Raw genomic sequence first — 25351 nt, 5'->3', positions numbered from 1 at the left:
CTTGTGTGTAACACGAACACTTCAAACCACAAATATACGAATCAATAAAGCATCTAGGTAGCTAAGTACCACTTAAGATGAGGCACATTCGAGGGACATCGTGTTTACATGTGATGACACAAAGGAAAAGAATTTAAATTTATTCAAGCCATAGAACATGATATGAATTTAATTTAGAGGACAACTTTTTTTTTTTAAAGATTTATTTATTTGAGGGGGAGGGAGGGGCAGATTGAGAGGAAGAGAGAATCCTAAGCACACTCCCCGCTGAGCGTGGAGCCCGACGCCAGACCTCCACCTCATGACCCTGAGATCATTACCTGAGCCAAAATCAAGAGTCAAAAGCTTAACTGACAACACCACCCAGGTACCCCTGGGGACAACTTTTTTCTTAACTGGATAGTGAACTACCACAAAGGAAAGCCAATATTTTTGAATGTCTGTAAGCTATGAATTTCTTGCCACAAAATCAACTCTTCTCCCTAAATCTCATCTCCTAAAATAGTGCAGCTACCTTTACTTCCTTTCCCCCATCCACATGATTGTTAGGAAAACCAGAAACTTTAGAGAGAGGCAGTCCAAAGAGAGAAGTGAACTTGGAAGTTTGAGTATTCAGAATATTAACTTATTTAATAGGAAATTCAATTATGTACAGGGTACACTTGTGTTTAAAATAAATTTCAACTACTATTGGAGTCCAAGCAGATTTTCAGCCATTGTTATACTAATCCTATTATTCCATTAAGTGGGATTTCCATTTCAGCTGTGCCTTAAAGTTCACATGATTGTTTTCACTAGCTATGGAAATATTTGATACAGATATTTGAAGAGTACATTTTTTATGTTGCTTGGTCTTCTGATTTAATTTTTTATCTTTTAACTTTTCAATTTTGAAATAATTTCAGACTTACAAAATGGTTGCAAAAATACCTCAAAGAATTCCTATATAGCCTTTTCTTAGATTCCCCAAATGTTAACCTCTTCCATACCCTCAGAACCAGAACAATGAACAAAACCAGGAAATTAACTTTGATACAATACCATTAGCTAATCTACAGACATGATTCAAATGTTTACAGTTGCCCCACTGGCGTCCTTTTTCTGGAAGGACCCAACCCAAGACCCCAGATTGCATGTGGTGTTCCCAAGCCCTTGGTTTTCTTTCATCTGAAACCATTCCTAAGTCTTTATCCTTCATGAGGTCTAACCAGTTATTTTCTAGAATGTTCTTCAGTTTGAGTTTGATGTTACCTTGCGATCAAATCCGGGTCATGCTTTTTGGCAGGAATACCATAGACGTGATTGTGTGTCATCCTCAGAGCACTGCATCAGGAGGCACTTGATGTCCATTTGTCCCATTACCAGTGAAGTGACTGCGGGTGAAATTATTTTCAATCACTTGACTGAAACAGAAGCTGTCAAGTTGCTGCACTGTAAAATGATTATTTAGCCTTTTGTAATTAATAAGTATGCAGATTTCTTTTAAATGTTAATCACAGAAAACCTGGCATTTATATATTAAAAAAAACACAAAAAGGGGCAAGTCAACATACCCCCAGTCCTATTGCTTTTTCTCCTGTGTTAGTGCACAAGGTGTGTAAGCCAATAACCTCCCTCCCTACTCAATACACTCTGTGTCTGCCTCTGTGCCCTAATTTTCCCTTTTTGCAAGGACACCAGTCTATTGGCCTAGGTCGCCTTAATGACATCTCCCTCATCGTTTCTGCAACAATCCCATTTCCAAATAAGGCCACATCCTGAGGTACTGGGGGTTCAGACTTCAACGTATGAATTTGGGGGAGACACAATTCAACCCACAATAGTCCTGCTTTATACTGTACTCTTGTTGATCTGTATGATCAGCAAAGAATAGAGCAGCTAACCAAGGACCACCAAACTTGGGCCTTGTCCAAATTTCTTTTACCCTGAAAAACTGCTTACTTAGGTGAGAAAAGTTTAGGTCAGAAAAGACCACAGCAACATTTATCAATTAATTTTGGAGAGACTCATACACCCAGGGGCCTAAAGAGACCTGGTGTGACATAGTCTCAGGCCCCTTCACTATCAATGTCTCATTCCTCCGAAGGGACTCTGTTTATCTACAGTTTTCTTAAAAAGATGCCCAGGACTGGATATAATGCTAGAGATGTGACCTAAGTAGCACCAGTTCACCCTGGACCATCGTGTCCCTCATTCTTGTGTTGTCCTTTCATTGTCCCCCACCCCGTCTCTCTCATCCTACTTCCTCTTTGAGAACTCAGTGATCTTCCCGGAATTTAAGCCTGTGGATCGTTCTCCTACTTGTCTCTGTGAAGCCACATGTGTAGGATGTGCTCCCCCCCGCTCCCTTCCCAGCCGCTCAGCCCTCTCCCTGGTCCCACTCCCCGGAGCACGATGGCAGCATCTACGTGGTAGGCACATCTTCATCTAGTCTTGGGTAAAAGTGTTCACTAGGGAAGTCCCTCTGCTTCCATGGTGACATCTGCCCATGCATATGCTGTGGGTCTGTGTGGGATACCTGTAGGCTTGCCCCCACCCAGCGCCTCCTTTACTGGCATTTCCTGCCCCACTTCTCTTTCCACAAAGTTGCAGTGGGAATAGTGACTTCGATTTTGACCCCACTCGCTGGCCACAGTCCATTAGCCCAGCAACGGGCACCTGAGCCAGGCTGGGCCAGTGAATCCTCACCTCTGACTTTTTGAGAAAAAGCAAGTCTTACCAGTTTCTCCTTGGGTGCTGGACCATAAGATATGCTGATGTTGGCCACATTTCCCACTCTGTGGAATAAAGAAGTGGAAATGAGCCAGGCTGCAGAGAGAGGATAAGAATTGTATAATGAGCCTGGTGTGATTCTATCTATCTGCCAGGCCCTGTTCTGAACATCTGACGTTTTAATTCATTGAACCCTCCCAACCTATGAGGTAGGCTGATGTTGTTACAGTTACTATTATTCCCAGATGTAAAGGCAAGAACAGAAATGGACCAAGTGTCCAGGTGACTTTCAAGCCTCTACCTCCAGTCATTCTTGAAGTTTCCATCGGAACAACTGTCACTACGTCCTGTGGGACATTTGGGTCCCTTTCCAATATACTTCCCTTTCTTATGCTTAAGCTAGCTCCAGTGGGCCTATCATTTACAACCAAAGTATTTCAAAATACAACCAACTCATGTAGCAATTCAAACAATAATTAATAGCTAATAACTAATATCATTAGAATTCAGCTCTTGTTTTTTTCTCTCGTGCACAAAAATAATAACACATTTTTGTCAAATCCTTGGAAGAAATCCAATTACACCATATCCACTGCATTTCTTTGCCACAACAAACTAAAGCACAAGATTTTCTTTGAAGATAGTACAATGAAGTTAATTTGAACCTTTCAATGTGTATAAGTGTATTAATACACTTTTATAATAGAAACCAAAATATAGGTATAATTCATGTTTATACTATGTTCAACATAGACTTATGATGGCCAAAACAGAGTCTCCAGGGAAGAGCAATTATTGCTGACATTAAGAAGGGAGTGATTTAGAAAATATTAGAATAGCATAAGCAGTTAAAGAAGCTTTTGTATTTTAATTTTGGTATTTTCAACTGTAGTGTCACTTTATTATAATGATCAATTAAGGAAATAAAGAGAAAAAATGCAAATAAAGAAAAGTGCTTCAGCGAGACCCCAAATCGTTTTTTCTTTCCTTTTATTTATGCCTGCAGGTGTCTTCAAAAACATTACCCAGCCAACCTACCCACTGCCAGTGTGGTTATTTGCTTCCACAATGAGGAATTTAACGCCTTGTTTCGGACCATGTCTAGTGTCATAAACCTCACGCCACAACACATCCTTGAAGAAATTATTTTGGTAGATGACATGAGCAACTTTGGTAAGACACAACGCCATCCACCTGTCATCTGCTTTGAAGGCAGTGCGACCTCTGATGGCACTTGCGTGATTTTACACTTTCTAGACATTTTACATTCGGCGGGTGTCGAGGCAGGCGCTGTTGGTCCACCGGTGGGGATGTAAACGCCGGTCCCTGTCCTGTGGTGTTGGGCTCACGGGTGGTTAGCGCTTCTGAGGTGGCTGAATGTAGGGGCACCAACCTGGTCTTCAGAGATCACGGATGACATTCAGGAAGAAGCGACGTCTAAACTGAGGTCTGAGTTGTCCAGATGGAGAGAGGAGGAAAGTGTTTTAGGCAGAGGCAACAGCACCGTAAAGGCCCAGAGGCCAGAGGTGACGTGGTGAGGTGGGAATAGTCCTGTACTTTATGTAGTATATGTATGAGTATAGCATTGGGGGAGGGGGTGGACAGAAAACCACAGCTATAAAAAGGCCACATGGGGGGCGCCTGGGTGGCTCAGTCAGTTAAGCGTCTGCCTTCGGCTCAGGTCATGATCCCGGGGTCTTGGGATCGAGTCCCACCTCGGGCTCCCTGCCCGGCGGGAAGCCTGCTTCTCCCTCTCCCACTCCCCCTGCTTGTGTTCCCTCTCTAGCTGTGTCTCTCTCTGTCAAATAAATAAATAAATAAAATTAAAAAAAAAAAAAAAAAGGCCACACAGCTTGTGTTGGAATTTTCTCTGGAGAAATGGAGTGCTATTACAGGCTTAATGCAGGGGAGTGACATGACCCAAGTCCTCCTCAGGAAATAATTCTTTTTTTTTGAAATTTTTTTAAAGATTTGTTTATTTGAGAGAGAGAATGGGGGGAGAGGCAAGGGAGAGGGAGAGAGAGGCCCAAGCAGACTCCGCACCGAGTGCGGAGACCAACGTAGGGCCTGATCCCGTGACCCTAAACTAAGATCAGACCTGAGCTGAAACCAAGAGTCAGAAGCTCAACCTACTGCACCACCCAGGCACCCCCCCATGAATGAATTCTAATCACACTAACTGCAGTCAAGTGCATGTTCCTCCCTGCTCACTGGTTTTAAAGAGTTGTGATACTAGCACAAAATCTGATTAAATGCACTTGGCATTTGAAATGAGTTGTCCTTTTTACAACCGAATTATAAACCCGAGGCAAGCCAGGGGGACCCAGATTAATGAAAAGCTTCTTGGAGTCTGCAGGTCCCTATGGGGTCCATTTCCCATGGAAGCAATATTTTCAGTATTCGATAGGTTTCCTGCCTAAAAGTTAACCTATTCCTCTGTGAATCTGACCCACTGTGGGCTGGGAAAGGAAATGAGGAGAGACAGAAGGAAGATGAACAGGCAGGACATCCCAGGAGATTCACCTGAGGGGAAGGGACTTTAGGTGTATCAAGTGGAAGGTGGAAAATAGCTCAAGCTAATGTCGGCTACATTTAGGGATTTCACACGTTGGCCAGGCACTACCGTTCATAACATTATTTCTTCAGGAGCCGCTGTTTCTACGATTGTGCACAGGACGGGCTGTGTGGAGATGGTCAGATTCCTAATGGGATCAGTAGCACTGAGCAGCAGATTTGGCCGCATGCTGGGCAGGGGACGGGGTGGAGGGGATCTTCTGCTAGACTGTGGAGTTCTAACTGCTCACCTACAAGGACAAGGGTCCTGCTACGGACATACAGTTCCAGGATGGCCATGGGACACCTCCCCAAGCCTTTCAGAACCATGCCATGAGTTCAGAGACACACCCTGTGACCGCTCATAGGTTCTCTAGGCACCAGGGGAATCACCACTGATTGCCAACATCTGGGTGTGCTGCTAGACCAGATACCGTGACTTCTCCTCCTCAATCCATGTTCACCTAGTTTGTGACTTCACCTGCTCCACCAAGGAGGCTACTGGTTGACCCGTGCAGAAGCTCAAACACACACAGGAAACAGGGTGTTCTGTACTCTGATGGGGCTCAGGATACTCACATTCCTGCTTTAGTTCACAGTGGTTTCACGCGGGCTCTAGGAGAACGATGCGAACTTCAGCTTGTCTTTCCCAGCTGATACCAGTAGGCACTGCCGCTGGACTCCCTCAGCCTGGGCAGCAGTGGACGGGGGGCCCACTGAGTTATGCGAGAGGCATGTCCAGAGCTGACCTGCTGCCGTGCATCTTTCTCATGGTCCTGGGCCCTCTTGAGCACAAGCCAACAACATGACCATCTCCTGAAGAAGCCAAGCCCTCCACGTCATGTCAGCGATCACTGCTGCCAGAACTGCCCTTATTTCCCCTGAGCTATGACTCACAGAGTTCCTCTGCGTTCTGCATGTGGGAGAAGTGTTTGCAGACTTCTGGGCTGCAAGCCCCCTGCCCCCCACCCTGCAGGTGCAGCCCTGCAGCCCTGCAGCCTGTGTTCGGCCTCTGAGTTGGGGGAAGGGGGGCCCTGGCACTCTTTTTAAAGACAAGCAGGAGATCCCTCCTTCTGCCAAGATTATAATAAACCTGCTTCCATGGATCCTCAACCTCTTGCTGCAGATTCCTAAGAACCCTGAGGAGCCCGAGCCCAGCCCCCTTGACCATCATCATAACACCCTCCAAATACTGAGGGACCAGTGAGTACCAGGCCCTGTGCTGCGTGACATATCTGTCCCTCTCTCCACGGTCCTGCAAGGCATTGGTGGATAGCCCGCCTCACAGGGGACAGAGCTGAGACTCCCCCACGGGTAGGACACCTTGCCTGAGTTGTTGCCGAGTCAGAAGGAACAGCTGAGAGCGAGAAAGTTGGGTTTCTCCAGAGCGCCACAAATCATGTTTGTTCTATTAAAATTACCATAGCGATTTATCAAAATAGAGGTATTTCACTAGAAACACAGAATATGTGCAGTTGATCTCAATGCTGAATCATGTTTCTTTCTCTTCCTCCTGTAGGGTGAAGTTTTTAAAGTTAGAACTTCTGTGGAAGAACATGGTTTTTAGGAATTGTGATGAATTGTTTTATTTTCTGTAGTTCTAGTTTATACATTGTCAAGTGTTGGGTTTTGTTTTGTTTTTTCCCAGATGATTTGAAAGAGAAACTAGACCATCGCCTGGAAATTTTTCGGGGCAAGATTAAATTAATAAGAAACAAAAAGAAAGAGGGACTGATCCGATCAAGGCTGATTGGAGCCTCTCGTGCTTCAGGTATGAGCCTTTCCTTCGGGACTTGACCCAATATCTGTGTCCCGGAGACCTTCCTGCCAGTGCAGAAATAATCTTCATGGGGCCCCCTCCAAGTCTCCACCAGCATAAACAAAAGAGTGGAAATGCCTTTTAGCCTGATGAATCTTTGGACCCTGAAAGTACGCATTCTGCTTCAAAATGTAGATTCCTTATTTCAGATGGAAGAAGGTATTTTATTGCAGGGGCCATAGTGTCAGCCCCCGTTATAGGATGAGTTCCCCCAGATACAGACTGAGTGGAGCTGTACATGCAGCCAGGAGAGCAAAACTTCATGGGGACAGTGGGGGGCTGCGGTGCAGCGGCCTGTGCATGGGAAACCCCAAAGCCAAGGAGCTCCAGTGGGCTGTGTGGGTCTCCAGAGGTCAGGTGGGCTAGTGGGGAGCTCCAGAGCACGGATGGCCCAGGAGAGGAGTCCAGCTCTGGCTTTCCACGCCCCCCCCCCCCACACACAGTGTGCTTAGTCATTGGCTGCGAGTCCCTGGGAGGCTGGGGGGCCTTGGTGTGAGTACTGCAGCAGATCCCAAAGCCTGGGAAGCTGTCAGACCGGTTCACACAGCAGGTTCCCTTGAAGGGAGTCTGAGCTGAGAGGCAGCAGCATCACTCCCATCCCTGTCTCTGTGGTCACATGGCCTCCTCCCTGTGTCCGCCTGTGTCCACATCTCCCTTGGATTAAGGGCCCACCTACTCGAGCAGGACCTCATCCTAATGAATTTCATCTGCAACAACCCTATTTCCAAATACAGTCACCTTCTCAGGTACTGGGGGTCAGGACTTGCATATATCTTTTTGGGGGGGACACAATTCAACACATAATACTACCATAGAGTTTTGGGTGTCTTTGTTTTGTTTTTTAAGGAGAAAGTCTTATTCAATAAATTTTTACTTTGAAATGTTCAAACCCACAGAACACTTACATAAACCTTCCCCTAGATTCACTAGATGTTAATATCTTACAATACCCACTCCACACACACACAGACACACACACACACACACTCATTGCATCTATGTCCAAAAGTAAGATTGGCTTATAGTTTTCTTTTTTTGAACTCTTTTCTTATACTTTGCTTTACTAGACTTACAGAATGAATTGTATGGGGTGAATATCTATGTTAAACAGATTATCTGTGTTTGGAAAATTACATAAAATTGTCCTATAAACTGTCAAGGCACTGGTATCTTTTTTTGGTTTCCTCTCTAATCCAGGTATTTTTTGAGGAGTCAATTTTAAAATGTTCAAACATAAGTAAATTCTTGATTATTAGCTTAATTCCTATTGTGGTTGGAATTTGTGGCCTGTTCTGTTGAGATTTCCCTTGCGTCTTAAAGCTAGGTCAGTTTTTCAAAACTTCTATGTGTTTTGTTTTGTTTTGTTTTAAAGATTTTATTTATTTATTCATGAGAGAGAGAGAGAGGCAGAGGGAGAAGCAGGCTCCCAAGGAGCAGGGAGCCCGATGCGGGACTCGATCCCAGGACCCTGCAATCATGACCTGAGCCGAAGGCAGACGCTTAACCATCTGAGCCACCCAGGCGCCCAAAACTTCTATGTGTTTTATTTTTTATTTTTTATTTTTAATTTTAATTTTAATTTTTTTTATTTATTTATCTCAGAGAGAATGGGAGACAGAGAGCATGAGAGGGGGAGGATCAGAGGGAGAAGCAGACTCCCCGCTGAGCAGGGAGCCCGATGTGGGACTCGATCCCGGGACTCCGGGATCATGACCTGAGCCGAAGGCAGTTGCTTAACCAACTGAGGCACCCAGGCGCCCCACTTCTATGTGTTTTTAAAAAGAATAAATTTTATCTTCTTGGTTGTAGGTTCCATCTATGTCTAATTTTGTTTTTCAAATATTCTATATTCTCATCCATCTGATTTGACTCGATCCATAGTTATGTTGCAGTCTTCGACTGTGATTCTAGATCTGTCCATCTGTCTCTCCCTGCAGTTTCGTCAGTGCTTCCTATGTACCCATCTATCCATATTTGCCCGCCGCCCCCACCCATGACGTAGGCATGCTCCCAGCTTCAAAGCGGTAGGGGAGGGGGGTCCTGTGGGGTGGGCAGGTGGGCAGCAGCTTGTGAGCCCTCATTGATTTAGTCACATGTTCACTCATCCAGTCAAGGATTTCTCTAGCACCTACTATGTGCTGTCGATGTATATTTATTCTCTTTTTCTTCATTTGTATCAACTCTATTGAGATACACTTTATATAAATTCTACCCACTGAGGGCGCCTGGGTGGCTCAGTTGGTTGAGCGACTGCCTTCGGCTCAGGTCATGATCCTGGAGTCCCGGGATCGAGTCCTGCATCGGGCTCCCTGCTTGGCGGGGAGTCTGCTTCTCCCTCTGACCCTCCCCCCTCTCATGTGCTCTCTGTCTCTCATTCTCTCTGTCTCAAATAAATAAATAAAAAATAAAATCTTTAAAAAAAAAAACTACCCACTGAACACGGAGATGGGTTTTCATGTGACATTAACGTGTGTGTGTCTGTGTGCATGTGTAGAACCGTTACCTTCCAGAGGAGTTAGTATTTGCGTCATCATGAAGTGACTGTCTGCCGTGGAGGCCCGCAGATCTGTCCCCAGCTGTCTGTCGCTCAGACTTTGTCACTTACCCAGCTCCCCTCACTCTACCCCGGATGCACTGACCTTCTTGCTGCTCCTCAGAGACACTGAGCATCCTCCTATCTCAGAGCCTTGGCGCATGATGTTCTGCCCCTGGAATTTTCTTCGCGTGTCCTCATGACCTGCCGCATCACTTTGCTCAGTTCTCTGTTCAAATGCTACTTTATCAGAGAGGCCTTTCCAAACCACCCTGTGTGAAATAGCAAACCTCTATCTCTCTCCATCATTCTTACTCTGAGTGGTTTTTCTTTCTGGTATTTGTTGCTGCCTGTCATTTGTCTGGGTTGGCGGTGCTGCCCACAGGATGATGGAAGTTGCCTGTAAACCACAGGAGCTGAGACAGAGAGCTGTGAACTCTGTGTTGTGCCCCTGGGAATGAAGGGAAATGACCAGGTTTGGGGAGAGCACTCCATTGGGAGAATCAGAAGGCAGGCATTTTGCAAATGAGAAGGAGAGAGCTATCATCAGATGGTATGAATCTAAAGGAAAGGTTTTTGGGTTTTTTTTGTTTTTTTTTTTTTTCTTTCTGCATGGGAGCAGAGTCGATATGGTTTGGAGGGAGCCATGGGTAAGTAGGAAATGCCAGTGTTTCCCTGGACCCAAGGATTTTTGCCATCTGGGGGGAGAAGGAGGAGCTTCCTATCCAGAACGTCGATGGGGGCCAGCAGCATCTTCTAGGGAGGGTCAGGGTTTATATAAGGCAAGAAGGCTGTAAGAGAATTTTGTGGAAAAAATTAGTGTAGAGAAACTCACTTTACATGAGGGACCTTTGGAAAGGGTAAAAGGGTGGCCCACAGTGGAAGAAAAGGTTTTTGGGGGAATACAGGGCAGCCTTGGGGGTGAGAACACAAGAGAGCATCTTTCACTGAATTGGTTTGGATGGTCAGCAAGCAGCCAAGAAGGCAGAGATGAGGTGTTGATTTCAGCTGCTGTCCTACAAGCAGAAGGTTCACATCTAGCCTGGCGCTGAGAGCGCGCACTGTTGCTTGACACTGATACAGAATGAGAGACTTTTGTTGTCTAGTGTGAGAGACAGAACAATGCCCTCCCCCGAGGAGGTTTCCTGATCCCCAGAACCAGCTAAGGTACCTTCTGTGGCACATGTGATTAAAATTAAAGGCCTTAAAGTGTTCTGTTATTTGATTATGCTAAATTACTCTTCCATTCTACTGCTGAATCACATTTAGATTATTTCTGTTTGGGGCTCTTACCAAATATACAAATCCTTGAGTCCCTGTCTCTTGGCAGATACGCGCAGCATTTCCATAGTGCGTATGTCTAGAAGTGGAATTGCTTGGTTAGGGAGTATGCAGATGTCCTGATTTACTAGGTGACGACAGACTAGTGATAATCAAATGATAGAATACTTTAGTAACGGGCGCCTGGGTGGCTCAGTCGTTAAGCGTCTGCCTTCGGCTCAGGTCATGATCCCAGGGTCCTGGGATCGAGCCCCGAATCGGGCTCCCTGCTCAGCGGGAAGCCTGCTTCTCCCCCTCCCACTCCCGCTGCTTGTGTTCCTGCTCTCGCTATCTCTGTCTCTGTCAAATAAATAAATAAAAATCTAAAAAAAAAAAAAAAAAGAATACTTTAGTAACAATGAATGGCCTACACTATACCCAACTTCACGGATGAATACATATCATTTTGAGGGAGCAAAAGAAGCTAAATGCAAAAGAATAAAGTTGGAAAATCGGCAAGACTAAGCTTGCAGTATTTTTATGGATGCATAGTTAGAGGAAAAACTAAAACAACAACAACAAAAAAACCCCACAACAACCAGTAAGTTATTGCCATAAACCTTTGGTTAAATCAGAGTGTAGAATGGGAGGTGGTAGGAATTGGGGAACACAAAATCCTAGGATGCTAACCATGTTCTAAGTTTTGATTAAGTGGTAGTTCTATTTGTGTTTACTTTCTGATACATCATGGAGCTCTACATTTATCTTTTATCTCTTTTTTTTATATACATGTTTCTTACAACTAAAAGTTGTGAAATAAAAGTATGAAATAAAAAATACGAAAATATTAAAATTGGGACACCTGGGTGGCTCAGTCGGTGAAGCATCTACCTTCAGCTCAGGTCGTGATCCCAGGGTCGTGATATCAAGCCCTGACATGGACTCTGTGCTGGGCATGGAGCCTGCTTAATATTTCTCGCCCTCTGCCCCTCCCCTGCCCCCCCAAGGAAAAAAGAAAACATTTTAACATCTTAAAAATGATTGCTTCAGAGACCAAATCAAGAATATTTTAATGTTATTTAAAATAAACTAAATGTAATGAGCTACGTTTAAATGTAAAAAAAATGTAGAAACTAAAGACAGGCAGAAAAGAAAAGAAAATGAAGGAGGAGGAGCCTGTGTGAGGCTGACGAGGCATGTGTTGTTTTCTAAAACCAGCCATGACCAGAGAGAGAAAGTGCCCCTGGATTGCAGGCGACAAAGCAGGTCTCTCTGCAGGGAAGGTGAAGTGAGCAGTCAGGGGTTTGGCACATTCCACACACACTCTCTGGGAGAAAGGCACGGAAGGCTCCTCATCAGGTGGATTTGACCCCATGCCCCTCACTCACTGTAGGCCCTATGGAGAAGCTGGCTTAATCGGGGAAGATGCCAATCTGGGATTAAATGGGATTCAGATGAATTACCTCTAACAGGCTATCTCTGTGAACATGAAAGAGCATTATTCTTCCTATAACCGAGGCCAATGGATGCAGAACAAATGCTCCATTTCCTGGCAATAAACTTGAGATTCCCACGGAATCTTCCTGTGAGTGTAGGACTCCTCCAAGAGGAATCCCATGCCACTCTGTGTTCGTTATGGTGTGTAAAGTACCCCCATAAAATGCTTTAGGATGAGTGTAAAAACAGTACAGTTCATTGGAATGGAGGTGCCAGGTAGCTTGTGTCCATAGGCTTCACAGTTTACATTAGAATTAGGAAAAGCTTGATATTGCACCTAGAATAATGTTAATTTCTTTTGCAACTTGACACTATACTTGTGGTCTTTCTAGGTCATTAAATTGTCGGAAGTTGAAATATTAAAATCTGAGCGCCTGGGTGGCTCAGTTGGTTAAGCGACTGCCTTCGGCTCAGGTCATGATCCTGGAGTCCCGGGATCGAGTCCCGCATCGGGCTCCCTGCTCGGCAGGGGTTCTGCTTCTCCCTCTGACCCTCCCCCCTCTCCTGCTCTCTCTCTCTCATTCTCTCTCTCAAATAAATAAATAAAATCTTTAAAAAAAAAAAGAATCTTTAAAAAAAAAGAAATATTAAAATCTTTAAACGCTAAGGGTGCATACACTACATACGATAAATAAGACACAAGTCAGTATGGGAAGAAGGGCCTCTTTGTTGTTGCTGTCGTGGTGGTGGTTCGGTTATTTGGGAGACAATTAGTTATTTGGGAAAATTTTTAATCTTCATCTCATACCATAATCTGAATAAATTCCAGCTATATCATTAATTTTAGTTTTTAAAAACTAAATCATTAAATTATTATAAGAATTTTAAAATTACAAAAAGAAAACCTAGATCAATACTCACCTGTTCAATGAATAATGAAGAAATTTAGAAGCTTAAACCTGAGGGAAAGGACAGAGCTGACTCCCAAAACAGTAAACCTATTGTGAACAAAAAAATGATAAAATTAAGTAACAGTAGACTAGGGGAATTCGTACGACTTCCATAGAAAAAAAATTAATATCCTCAGTATGTAAAATGTATCTACAAAGCCATTAAAAAAAGAAAAAAAAAAAACCCAGGGCTCCAACACCTAAATGCACAAAGGATATAAACATTTCATTTACTAATGGCTAATCACCTGAAAAATGTTCAACCTCACTAATGATAATTTTAAAAAGATGGGTTTTTTTAATTGAGCTACAATTGACATACAACATTGTATTCATGTCAGGTGTACGACATAATGATGTGATACAGGTATGTATTGTGGAATGATCACAATAAACCTAGTTAACATTCATTACCTCACATATTTTCGTGTGATGTGAGAACTTTTAAGATTTATTCTCTTAGCAATTTTCAAATATACAATGCAGTATTGTTAACTATAGTCCCCATGCTGTACATTACATCCCCGGACTTATTTATCTTCTAACAAGAAATTTGAACCTGTTGACCACCTTCACCTATCTCAGCCACTCTCTCCTTCTGGTAACCACCAATCTGTTCTCTAATCTAAGAGTTCAGGGTCTTTTTAGATTCCACATGTCAGTAAGATCATACAGTATTTGTCTTTCTCTGACTTATTTCACTTAGCATAATGCCCTCAAGGTCCATCCATGTCACAAATGGCAGGATTTCCTTCTTTTTTAGAGCTGATATGATAATAATATCCTGTTGTGTACATACTACAACTTCTTTATCCCTTCATCTGTTGATGGACACTTAGGGTTGTTTCTATGTCTTGGCTATTGTAAATAATGCTGCAATGAACATGGGAGGACAGATAACTCTTCAGGATAGTGATTTCATTTCCTTCTGATGTATACCCAGAAGTGCAATTGCTAGATTATATGGTAGTTCTATTTTATAATTTTTTGAGGAAACTCCATACTATTTTCTGTAGTGGTTGCACCAATTTACATCCCCACCAACAGTGCACAAGGATTCTCTTTTCTCCGTATCCTTGCCAACATTTCTTATTTCTTGTCCTTTTAATAATAGACATTCTAACAGGTGTGAAGTAATATTGTGGTTTTGATTTGTGTTTCCCTGATGATGAGTGATGTTGAGCACCTCTTCATGTATCCCCCTAGTTGTGGGGGAAGGGACAGTCAGGCAGTCATGGAAGTTTGGGTTCTAACATGGGACTGGAAATCCTAATTGCTGAACGGAGAGAGTGTTTCCAACTTCAAGTAACTGTGAGACCTTCAGTTAACCAAAGAGTAACCTGCTCTGGACCTGCTCTGGTTTGTAACCAAGGGCAGGGAAAGGACCAGTCCTCCCTGGGGATTGAAAGGAACAAAATAAAGTGGCTCTTCCGAAGAGTCCTGCTTATTCAAGAACTCGGTAGAATAAACATGAACACGTAGATGCCATTTTGGATGGGTAGATAAGAAACCAGTGAGCTGAGCTGAGGGATCAAGTTTCTATCACTTTTAATGATTTAAAATACCATGTGAATTGCACATAAGAATAATTGCACTTTGGTTAAGATGTAGAGGATGTACTCTTTCTTTCCTAAGGATGTTAGTGGGGTTTTTTTTGAGATATAATTCACATGTAATTCACCCATTAACGTATGCAATACAGTGTTTTTTAGTATATTCCTGGGGTTATGCAACCATAACCATAACAGTTTTAGAAAAAATTTTTTCCTACTCCAAAGAAACTCCATACACATTAGCAGTCACTTGCCATCGCCTCTCATCCCATTCCCTCCACAGCCACTAATCTACCTTCTATACATACAGATTTTTACCTATTCTAGCCATTTCATTTAATGGAATTATATAATATGTGGTCTCTTGTAACTGGTTCCTTTCATTTCCCATGATGTTTTCAAGGTTCGTCTATGCTGTAGCATGGGTCAGTATTTCATTCCTTTTTATTGCCAAATAATATTCTCATTATGTGGATATATCCCATTTTGTTTATCCATTCATCCATTGATGGACATTTGAGTTATGACTCTTACTCTTAGGAAGAATGTTGCTATGAGCACTCATGTACAAGACTTTGTATAAACCTAAGTTTTCTTTCTCTTGGGTATTTGTGTACCTTGGTGTGGAATTGTTGGGCTATATGACAACTGTATGTGTAACTTTTGAGCAACTGCCACATAATTTTCAGAAGAGACCGCAACATTTTACGTTGCTATCAGCAATGGACAAGGGTTCGAATTCCTCCACAATCTCATCAACACTTGTGATTGTCTGCCTTTCTGATTACAGCCATCCTAGTGGATATGAAGTATTATCTCAGTGTGATTTTGGTTAGCTTTTTCTAACGATTAAAGATGTTGAGCACTTTTCATATGCTTATCAGCCATTTGTATATCTTTGGAGAAACGTCTGTTCAAATCCTTTGCCCATTTTTTTTTTAAGTAGGCTCTATACCTAGCATGGAGCCCAACATGGGGCTTGAACTCACAACCCTGAGATCAAGAATTGAGCCAAGATCAAGACTTGAGCCAAGATCAAGAGTAGGATGCTTAACTGACTGAGCCACCCAGGTGTCCCTCCTTTGCCCATTTTTTAAATTAAGTTGTCTTTTTTTTATTATTGAATTGTAAGAGTTCCTTATATGTTCTGGATCCAAGTCCTTTATCAGATGTGTGATTTTCAAATAATTTCTCCCATTTCGTGGATTTTTTTTCAACTTTATGGTGTCAGTTTAAGCACAAAAGTTTTTAATTTTGATAAAGTCCTATATATTTTTTCTTTTGTCACTTGTATTTTTGGTGTCATATCTAAGAAATCATCTAACCTGAGGTCAGAAATGGGTGCCTCTGTTTTCTTCTAAGAGTTTTATAGTTTTACCTCTGACCTTTTTAGGTCTGTGAGTCATTTGACTTAGTTTTTATGTTTGCCGTGAGGGAATCCAACTTCATTCTTTTTCTTCTTCTTTTTTTTTTTCTTAAGTAGGCTCCATGCCCAGTGTGGAGCCCAGCACAGGGCTTGAACTCATGACCCTGAGATAAGGACCTGAGCTGAAATCAAGAGTCAGACGCTTAACCCACTGAGCCACCCAGGTGCCCCTCTTTTTCATGTGGATACCCAGCTGTGTTGGGACCATTCATTGAAGAGACTATGCTTTCCCCCATTGAATTGGCTGGGCACCCTTGTCAAAAATCAACTAACCACAGGTGTTTGGTTTATTTCTATGCTCTCAAGTCTGTCCCTTTGGTCTCTTTGTTATCCCTATGCCGGTATCTAACTGTTTTATTATTATAGCTTTGTAGTAAGTTTTGAAATCCAGAAGTCCTTCAATTTTTTTCTTTTTCAAGATCTTTTTAGCTAATGTGGGTTCCTTGCCTTTCCATATGAATTTTAGGGTCAGTTTCTGCAAAAGAACCAGGTGTGATTTTGATAAGAATTATACGGAATCTAGAGATCAATTTGGACAGTATTACCACTTCAACAATATTAAGTCTGGTCAACCATGGAATGTTTCTCATACCTTCCTATGATTTTATCCAAACTCTGCACCTAAATTTTGGGGTCCCTTCCAATTTGAGCCCATTAGGGTACTTTAACAACATGCATTCTTCATTTTGGCCATGCCAATTTTCCCCATGTTCTCTAAGCAGATGCTCATTAAAGCTTGAACTCAAGAGCAAAAATAATTATGCATTTTTGTATCCCAAGCACCAAAAAATACACAAGTTATCCTTGCATTAAACATTGGCTAAATTGAGTCAATCAATCAAGGCCACACTAAAATAATATTTTTTTTTAAGATTTTTTATTTATTTATTTGACAGAGAGAGACACAGCGAGAGAGGGAACACAAGCAGGGGGAGTGGGAAAGGGAGAAGCAGGCCTCCTGCGGAGTAGGGAGCCCGATGTGGGGCTCGATCCCAGGACCCTGAGATCATGACCTGAGCTGAAGGCAGACGCTTAACGACTGAGCCACCCAGGCGCCCCTAAAATAATATTTTTTTTAATTAAAGCCCAATTCAGTTCCACCTGCTTCTTTAGAATCTTACCCAAACCACTCTCTAACCCACAGTTCACCAGCTTCTTCTGAACATCTATGGCACATCATGGTACATGATGTAGTACAGAATAAAGCATATGTTTCTAGTCCCCACCCACCCCCGGTGAATCTGGAAGCGCACTGTAAAAGCCAAACACATAGTAAATGCTTAACAAATACTCCTTGCACTGAACTTTGATTTGGGTTGTCAGCTGTGTTATCCATGTGTGCTAACACTAGCCTATTCTTGCCTCCCCAGGGGATGTTCTGGTGTTCCTGGATAGCCACTGCGAGGTGAATCATGTGTGGCTACAGCCCTTGCTGCACGCCATTGCCAAGGACCCCAAAATGGTGGTGTGTCCTCTGATAGATCCCATTGACTATGAGACCCTAGAATACCGGCCCTCTCCAGTCATAAGGGGTGCTTTCAACTGGCATCTAGAATTTAAATGGGATAATGTTTTCTCTTATGAGATGGATGGACCAGAAGGACCCACTAGACCCATCCGGTAGGAGATTTCTTCAGGTTATGGGAATATGTATTCGGTCCTGGGGAGAAAAGATGTTAGAGATGATTCTTTGCATTTCTTGGGCTTCATGAAGAGAAATATTTTGTTATTTATCCTGTTTCTAAAAGTCTATGATTATAGGATTTGGTAGGTTTTTAATTTCTTTGATTGGAAATGAGCATCTCACCCCAGTTAAGAACACTGCCATGGATAGTGTCCTTCTGGTTTCAGGTGTCTGTCTTTAGAATGTGGGCTTGGTTCTCAGGAGCTAATTGCATGTGGTCAATGAATGAAATGCTAGCACTATGGATAGCCCAGAAAAAGTAGATGTCTTTGCTAAAGTCATATATAAAACATTTATCTAAGTGCTTTCATCTATAATTTTATAGAGATGAATAAGATTTTCCTGGATTATGAGTCTTGGAAAATATATTTCTAAAGGAGAACAATTTGATGTTGTGACTTTTAACTGCATCTATGAGGCAGGTCACTCCCCACATTTACTGATAACCGATGCCTGGCTCCTCCTCTTCCTCTACTACTAAGCTCTTTGTTTTACAAATCACTCGAGTAAATCTTCTAACACTGCAGCCTAGCAAGTCCTTGATCTCCGTCTCTATTTTAATTTAACTAGAGCTCTGTGACCTTGTGCAAATTACTTAACCTCTCTGCACCTTATTTTCTTGTATGTGAAGTCTGGAGGTTAATGATACTTCACAGGGTTGTTAGGAAAATGACTTAGTATATCAAAGCTTAGAACAATATCTGTCCATGGTGAGTACTATATCAGTATTTATCATTGTTTGCTATTATTATTCCTGTAGCCATATCCTGGGCCTTTCATCTTCTAAATTACCAGATATCTGTTTCTTTGGCCACAGCCTAAGATGTTCCTAATTTTTTCCTGCTATGCTCCACCCACACCTACCCCTGGACATCATCGGGATCTCCAGTTCTCTGATTTCTGTTTTTACCCCTCATGGTTTCTTCTTCTCTCTCTTTTTTTAAGATTTTATTTGAGAGAGAGAGCGAGAGAGCACAAGCAGGGGGAGCGACAGAGGGAGAAGAAATAAAGACTAAGAATCGGGAAGAATAACTGGGAAATTATTTAGTACTTTATGCTGGAACCATAACGGGATACTATGTAGCCGTGAAGCATGACTACACCTGCAGGCTTCCGCTGCCTACTCTAACCCAGTGATTAACCAGCTCCAGGGGACTCAGCCTTTGTGATGACTCTCACATGACATCTGTCCATCTCTCTGCCTGTCCCCGTGGTCCAGGCCCACACTGTTCCAGGCTTAGACTCTATGCTGTAAGGGACAGTCTGGCCTGCAGGCTCCTCTCCCTCATGCCAATCTCGCTGTTGTTATAGTAACTTTCTTAAAACCCTACTTTGCACATGTCACCAAATGTATTTCCTTTGCTTTTAGGATAATAGATTCCTTCGTGCACCTTCCACTGTGTGTAACTCTGATCTTTGCTTTGTTCCAGCATCATTTGTTAGCTGTTTAGGACTCTGTGTACAGCTGTATAGGTTGTGTACTGCACATCTCCACGAGGCATTGTTCATACAGATCATAGGTGATTGGCATCCCTGGAGTTGTGCAATAAGGCAGCCCTCTGCTGGGCCGGTTACCTCTCTCAGCTTCACTGTCGTCATCTATAAAATGACGATGATAATAAAATGCATACCTCTCTGGATTATCGAGGACATTAAATAAGCCAATGCTTGTAAAGAACGTAGCCTAAGGCCTGACACAGGGGAAGTGATCAATATAAATGGTTGCTCTTGTTACTGTTACAGACTTCAGAATGAAAAAGAATAAAGATAACACTTCATTTAAGTAAAATTTAATATGTAAAAATCTTGATTTACTCAAAAATAAAAAAATAAAGCATCAATCTTTGGAGTTCATCTCAAAATGAACTTATTTAATTTAAAATAAAGTTACTTTTAGTAAGAAGTAGTTGCAGTATTCCATTTACAAAAAAAAATTGACATAATTTTATAATATTTCCGTATGTCACATATCAGACATGCTTTAGGCTCTAAAAATTTCAATAGGGAAACCATTCCTGATACTTGCTGAGTAGTAACATTTTTGGAACTCCAAGACACTGTTAGTATAGATGTAGTCACACATGCTTTTGAAAACAATTTGACAATCTTATAAATGTTATTCTTTAATGCAGTAATTCCACTTCTTGAAATATTTCCCTGAGGAGTTAATGAGAAGTAAGTACAAAGACATCTATTGCAGTGGCATTTATATTGGTTAAAAATAAAAACAACATAAATGAACATTTATGTTCAATAGTGAAATGGTTAAAAACTATATTCATATTTTGTAGAATATTATATAAAGTTTTTTGAAAGCTAATTACTATAAAAGGCAAATTCTCACAATATGCTAATTAAAAAATCAAGCCATAAAAGAACTTAGCATGATACCAATTACTTATAGACTATATATTATACATGTGATCTGTGTTATAACCTACAGTTCACCTTGAACAACATGGGAGTTAGGCGCGCTGACCACCCTGTGCAGTCAAAACTCTGAATGTACCTTTTGACTCCCCAAAAACTTAACTGCTAAGAGCCCACTGTTGACTGAAAGCCTTACTGATAACATAAACAGTTGATTACCCCCCAGCATCCCCACCTCAGTGCATGGCATCTCCACCTTCCAGGTACCCAGGCCAAAATGCTGGGGTCAGCCTTCACCCTTCTCTTCCCTCCTATACCCACATCCCACTCATAAGCAAATCTGCTGGTTCCAGCTTCAAACTACATCAGGAGTTGGACTGCATCTCATTTGCCCTCATTGCTGGACCCTTATCCACCATCCTATCCTCTTCCTCCGGGACCACTGCTGCGACTGGTATCCCTGTTTCCACCCTTTTGCCCCGACAAGAGCTGGGACCTTGGCCTGTTGACTCACTAATGTATCTCTAACACATCGTAGGTGTTTAATACATACTTTTAAAAAAATGAAAGAGTAGATGAATATGTGATCATTTGCGAACTACTTACTTTAGTGTTATCGGGCCCTGCTATTGGTGGACAAAAAAAAAAAAGACGCTTTGTAACATTATGTTTTTCCCAAAAGTAAATATTATAATTCACTTAATGTGTTTAGAAAGGGAGATTTGTAAACTCTAATACCCAAGTCAATATTTGTCCCCAGGGGTAACTCACATTCTAAAGATAATGTTCCCTTTCAAGGAAAAGACAACATTTAGAAGATACCATTATACAATTCGGTGAGAGCTAAGTGAAAGTTGCTGAGGGGGCGCCTGGGTGGCGTAGTTGGTTAAATGTGGGCTCTTCATTCCATGAGGAGTCTGCTTGAGTTTCTTCCTCCCCCTCCTTTTGCCCCTCCCCACCCCCACGTGCTCTCTCTCTCTCTCTCTAAAATAAATAAATAAATCTTAAAAAAGAAAAGTTACTGTGTACTGTTAGGTAGTTATGGTTTCAATTTGCTAATTTTACATATCTAAATATAAACAATTTTGGTATCAGTATTGCTAGTTTATAGTTTTTATGTTATTGCTAATATTCAATATAATTTTGGCAAAAAATCCAGAATGACCGAATCTGTAATTTAATATTTATGTATCCTTTTTAGGTCACCTGCAATGGCTGGAGGAATTTTTGCTATAAATAGGCATTATTTTAATGAGATTGGACAGTACGACAGGGACATGGAACTCTGGGGAACAGAAAATTTGGAACTTTCACTAAGGGTAATTCATACTTGGCTTTTTAAATAGTTACCTTTGTACCGAGAGAGCGAACGCTGACTTCAAACTTTGGCTCGGTTTTCCTGCCTGCGCATCTGGTACCGTTCCCATATCACGTGAAATAAATGATCTATGGGACTCCTCGCAAGATGTGACAATAGTTAGTAAAATACCAGCTTTTATTACTGTATATTTTATTTCTTTTCTTTTTTTTAAGAATTTTTTATTTATTTGACAGAGAGAGACACAGTGAGAGAGGGAACACAAGCAGGGGGAGTGGGAGAGGGAGAAGCAGGCTTCCCGCCGAGCAGGGAGCCCGATGCAGGGCTCGATCCCAGGACCCTGGGACCATGACCTTAGCCGAAGGCAGACGCTTAACGACTGAGCCACCCAGGCGCCCCTGTTTTATTATTTCTAATGTATGGCATGTTGAACTAATGTAATGTTTTTATTTATTTGTGAAAGCTCTTCTTTATTATACTGATTGTCTTGGTGGTTGTGGTATGGTGGAAATAACAGGATGAGGCAGTGGGGGACTTGGGTACACTAACTCTACAGGCTATGTCAGGCCTCAGTTCCCCGTCTGCAAATTGAGAAGACTCGGTAGGGGGTGTCTAGGTTGTCTCTCAACTCTTCAATCCCGGGATACCTGCTACAACGTGGGTGGAACTTTGAAAACATGGTGAGTGAAAGAAGCCAGACACCAAAGGCCACATATTTATATGAATGAGTCCACTCCTAGGAAATGTGCAGACTAAACAAATCCATAGAAACAGAAGGTAGATTAGCGGTTGCCAGGGGTTTGAGGAAGAAGAATGAATGCTGATGGGTCCCAGGGCTCTTTTGGGGGGTGGTGAGAATGTTCCAGAATGAGATAGAGGTGTTGGTTGGACAACCTCGTGAAAATACCCAGAGTCACTGAATTGTATACTGTGAAAGGGTGAATTTCTTGTAGAATGTGAATTACATCTCAAATCTAAAAGTAGATTTGACTTTTAAATATTCCCGTGATATTAGATCACTAGACATTAGGCATCAGAATGGGTCCTAGCTCTGTCACTAACTTGCTGGGTCAGCCATTAGTTTTTCTAATTCCCTATTTCCTCACCTGGTAAATAGGAATAAATATAAATGCCATTCTCAGAATTTTGTGAAGATTTTTGTGTTTTTGTGGTTTTTTTTAAATTTTATTTAAATTCCAGGATAGTTAACACAGTGTTATATTGGTTTCAGATATGCAATATAGGGATTCAGCAATTCCATGCATCACCTGGTGCTCATCAGAACAAGTGCACTCCTTAATCCCTATCACCTGTTTCCCCCATCCCCCACCCTCTCTCAGTGACCCATGGTCACTGCAATATTTGACAAATGTAGACCAGTTTTTTCCAGGCATTTTCTTGGAGTTTAGAACAACGACCCCGGTTCCTCTTCCATAGTTCTGTTCTCGGTGTCCGCAGGAGTTTCTTCTGGGCATCCCAGAAGCATGCGTATTCCCGAGACTGGTGTTCTTGTCCGCTGTCCCTTCTTGGCCCATGTGCTCCTCAGGGCTCAGGGCTGACCTCAGCTGTTTTGTACCCACGAAGCCACAGTGGTTGTTAATATGGTGCAATATTTCCTTACCTGGTGGGGAAGAACTTCGACTCTGAGCCAACTGAATACTGTCCACAGGCAGCCCACCAACCTCGTGGATCCGTGAGCTTTCCATGACCAGCAACTAAAGGGACAGCGCCGGGCAGGGCAGGGGCATGCGACCTGTTGTCGCACCTCTGTTTTGAGCGGCCTGGGTCTGTGTCATCCCTTGCTAATATTTTTCAGGGCACACCTGCATCAATTCCCATGGTTCTCACTAACACCTGTGTGGTGACAGTATCCAAGCCTACGTTTGTTTAAGGTTAGGACTCTCTCAAGAGTTCTAATTAGGTCCAGTGTAGCCTTTATACAGGAGCACCTGCTATGTCGGGCTATGCCACACGCTGGGCATTCATGAGAAGGCACAGCCCTCATCCGTCCGTTCACTCACTCAGCAATACTGAGAACCTGTTGTGTGCAAAGTGCTGTGTTAGTACTAAATACAGCGGCACACAGAGCAAATGTGGCTCCTGCTGGCATGAAGCTCCGTGCACTGAAGTGGAGAGAGGTGATTAGTTATTTGTTTTTGATAAATGCAATGAAGGAGAAATACAGAGCACTACGAGATCAGATAAAAGGGGAATCTAGCCTTGTGCTGGGGGAGGTGTGTGTCTTAGATGGCTTCCCTGCAGAAATGTCATTTTTAAGCTATGGGGTAAAGGATAAAGATGTATTTCATTTATTTGACAAGGTCTTATGTATGTGACATGCACTGCTCTGGAATCTAACAGATATTAACTTATTTAATCTTCCTGATAAGTCTGTGACCTAGGTGCATGATCTCCTACTTACAGTGGAGAAGCTGGGGCACAAAGTGGTGGAATAACTTGCCTCGATTCACGGAACCTGAGGGTATATTCTCCAAACCTATTGTGTCCTGCTTTGTACTATCTACTCAGCTTGAGGTCTGGAGACCTCGCCAGCTCCGTTCTGTTCTCCCTAAGTCATTTCTCTCTGGAAGCCTCCAAAGCTCTGAATTTGTTTTAGTTGTCCTGTTACGGTCACTCTGGAAAGTGGGGATGGGCTGGGTGCCCACGGAGCTGCAGCTTCACCCCCAGCCTCAGGATGGTTCTCCTAACTGGGCTGCAGATCCACACCTCGGTGTCCTGGTGGAGTGGAGGCTGGCCTCCAGCAGTCCCCGACAGCCTGCATGGCCTGCTGCTCCATCCTGGTGGCCCCAGATACGGGCAAGGTGCACTGCTCCAGACCCAGAGCCCTGCCATATACTCTGAGGATCACCGGCCTCACGTGGGACAGGGTGACACCAACATCTAATGTTGAAGCCAGCTTAGATTCAGCCCAAGGTGGCCAAACCTCTTTGGATGCTGTGATTTGAAAGCAAACCATGCACTCGCAATAGAGGTATGGTAGACCAAATTATTAGAGTCTACATAAGGGGGGATTGAGCATGCTCCTCAGCAGCCCCCTGCTCTCTGACCACAGCTCGCCACGGGTTACTTCCATGTCCTCAGAAATTCCACCTCTCGTGGGCTGCCCCAAGGCCCTCTTTCTCTTCTCCCTCTACCCTCTCAGTAATCTTATCCACACCACACTTCAGTGACTACATGCCAATGACCCAGTTCTAGCTCCTTCCCAGGTCCTTCTGTGCCATCAGCTCGTGCATCTAATTGCCTACAGGTTACTCTCCTGTAGGATGAATATCCCATGGGTATCCTCAACCCAACATTTCAAAAACAGAGCTCTTTCTACCCCCTTGAACCCATTCCTCCTCCTGTGTTCCTTTCCTCTTTGGATGGATGATATGCTGCCCTCCACCTGCCTGCAACCATCCATCCCCCTTTCCCCCAGAGGACCTTCTTGGTCTCCACTCTCCCTTTCATGCCCCACTTCCGCCCACCATGTACGGTTAGATCTAGGTCTAAGTCATCACTCACCTCTGTCCGCTTTGCTCTTTCCCACTACCACAGTCCATAGTTAGAGCTTTGGTGTAATCTCTTCAGGAAGGCTTTCTTGACCTTATCCTCACTCCCCCTGCATGCCCACGCACATGCGCGCGCACACACGCACACACACACACACATCCAAGTCTGGGGTCTCTTCTCCTGTGTGTGCTCACACATCACAGCGTGTACTTTACCCATTACA

The 25351-nt window shown here is 43.0% G+C and overlaps 1 protein-coding gene across 4 annotated transcripts in view; it reads left to right on the top strand.

Moving 5' to 3' along the window:
* Positions 1 to 25351, top strand: part of GALNTL5 (polypeptide N-acetylgalactosaminyltransferase like 5) — a 70723-nt gene that overhangs the window by 35969 nt on the left and 9403 nt on the right. For all 4 annotated transcript variants that reach the window (XM_081799830.1, XM_081799832.1, XM_081799831.1 and 1 more), the window contains 4 exons: positions 3719 to 3885; positions 6914 to 7036; positions 17614 to 17863; positions 21499 to 21616. In XM_081799830.1, coding sequence (XP_081655956.1) covers positions 3810 to 3885; positions 6914 to 7036; positions 17614 to 17863; positions 21499 to 21616 — 567 coding nt within the window. In that variant the 5' untranslated portion in view covers positions 3719 to 3809. The remainder of the gene's footprint in view (positions 1 to 3718; positions 3886 to 6913; positions 7037 to 17613; positions 17864 to 21498; positions 21617 to 25351) is intronic.

The sequence above is a fragment of the Leptonychotes weddellii genome, chromosome 12 (genome assembly GCF_054177405.1).
Source record: "Leptonychotes weddellii isolate Sample4059 chromosome 12, ASM5417740v2, whole genome shotgun sequence".
NCBI classification, from domain to species: domain Eukaryota; kingdom Metazoa; phylum Chordata; class Mammalia; order Carnivora; family Phocidae; genus Leptonychotes; species Leptonychotes weddellii.
This window is presented reverse-complemented; position numbering and strand designations above follow the sequence as displayed.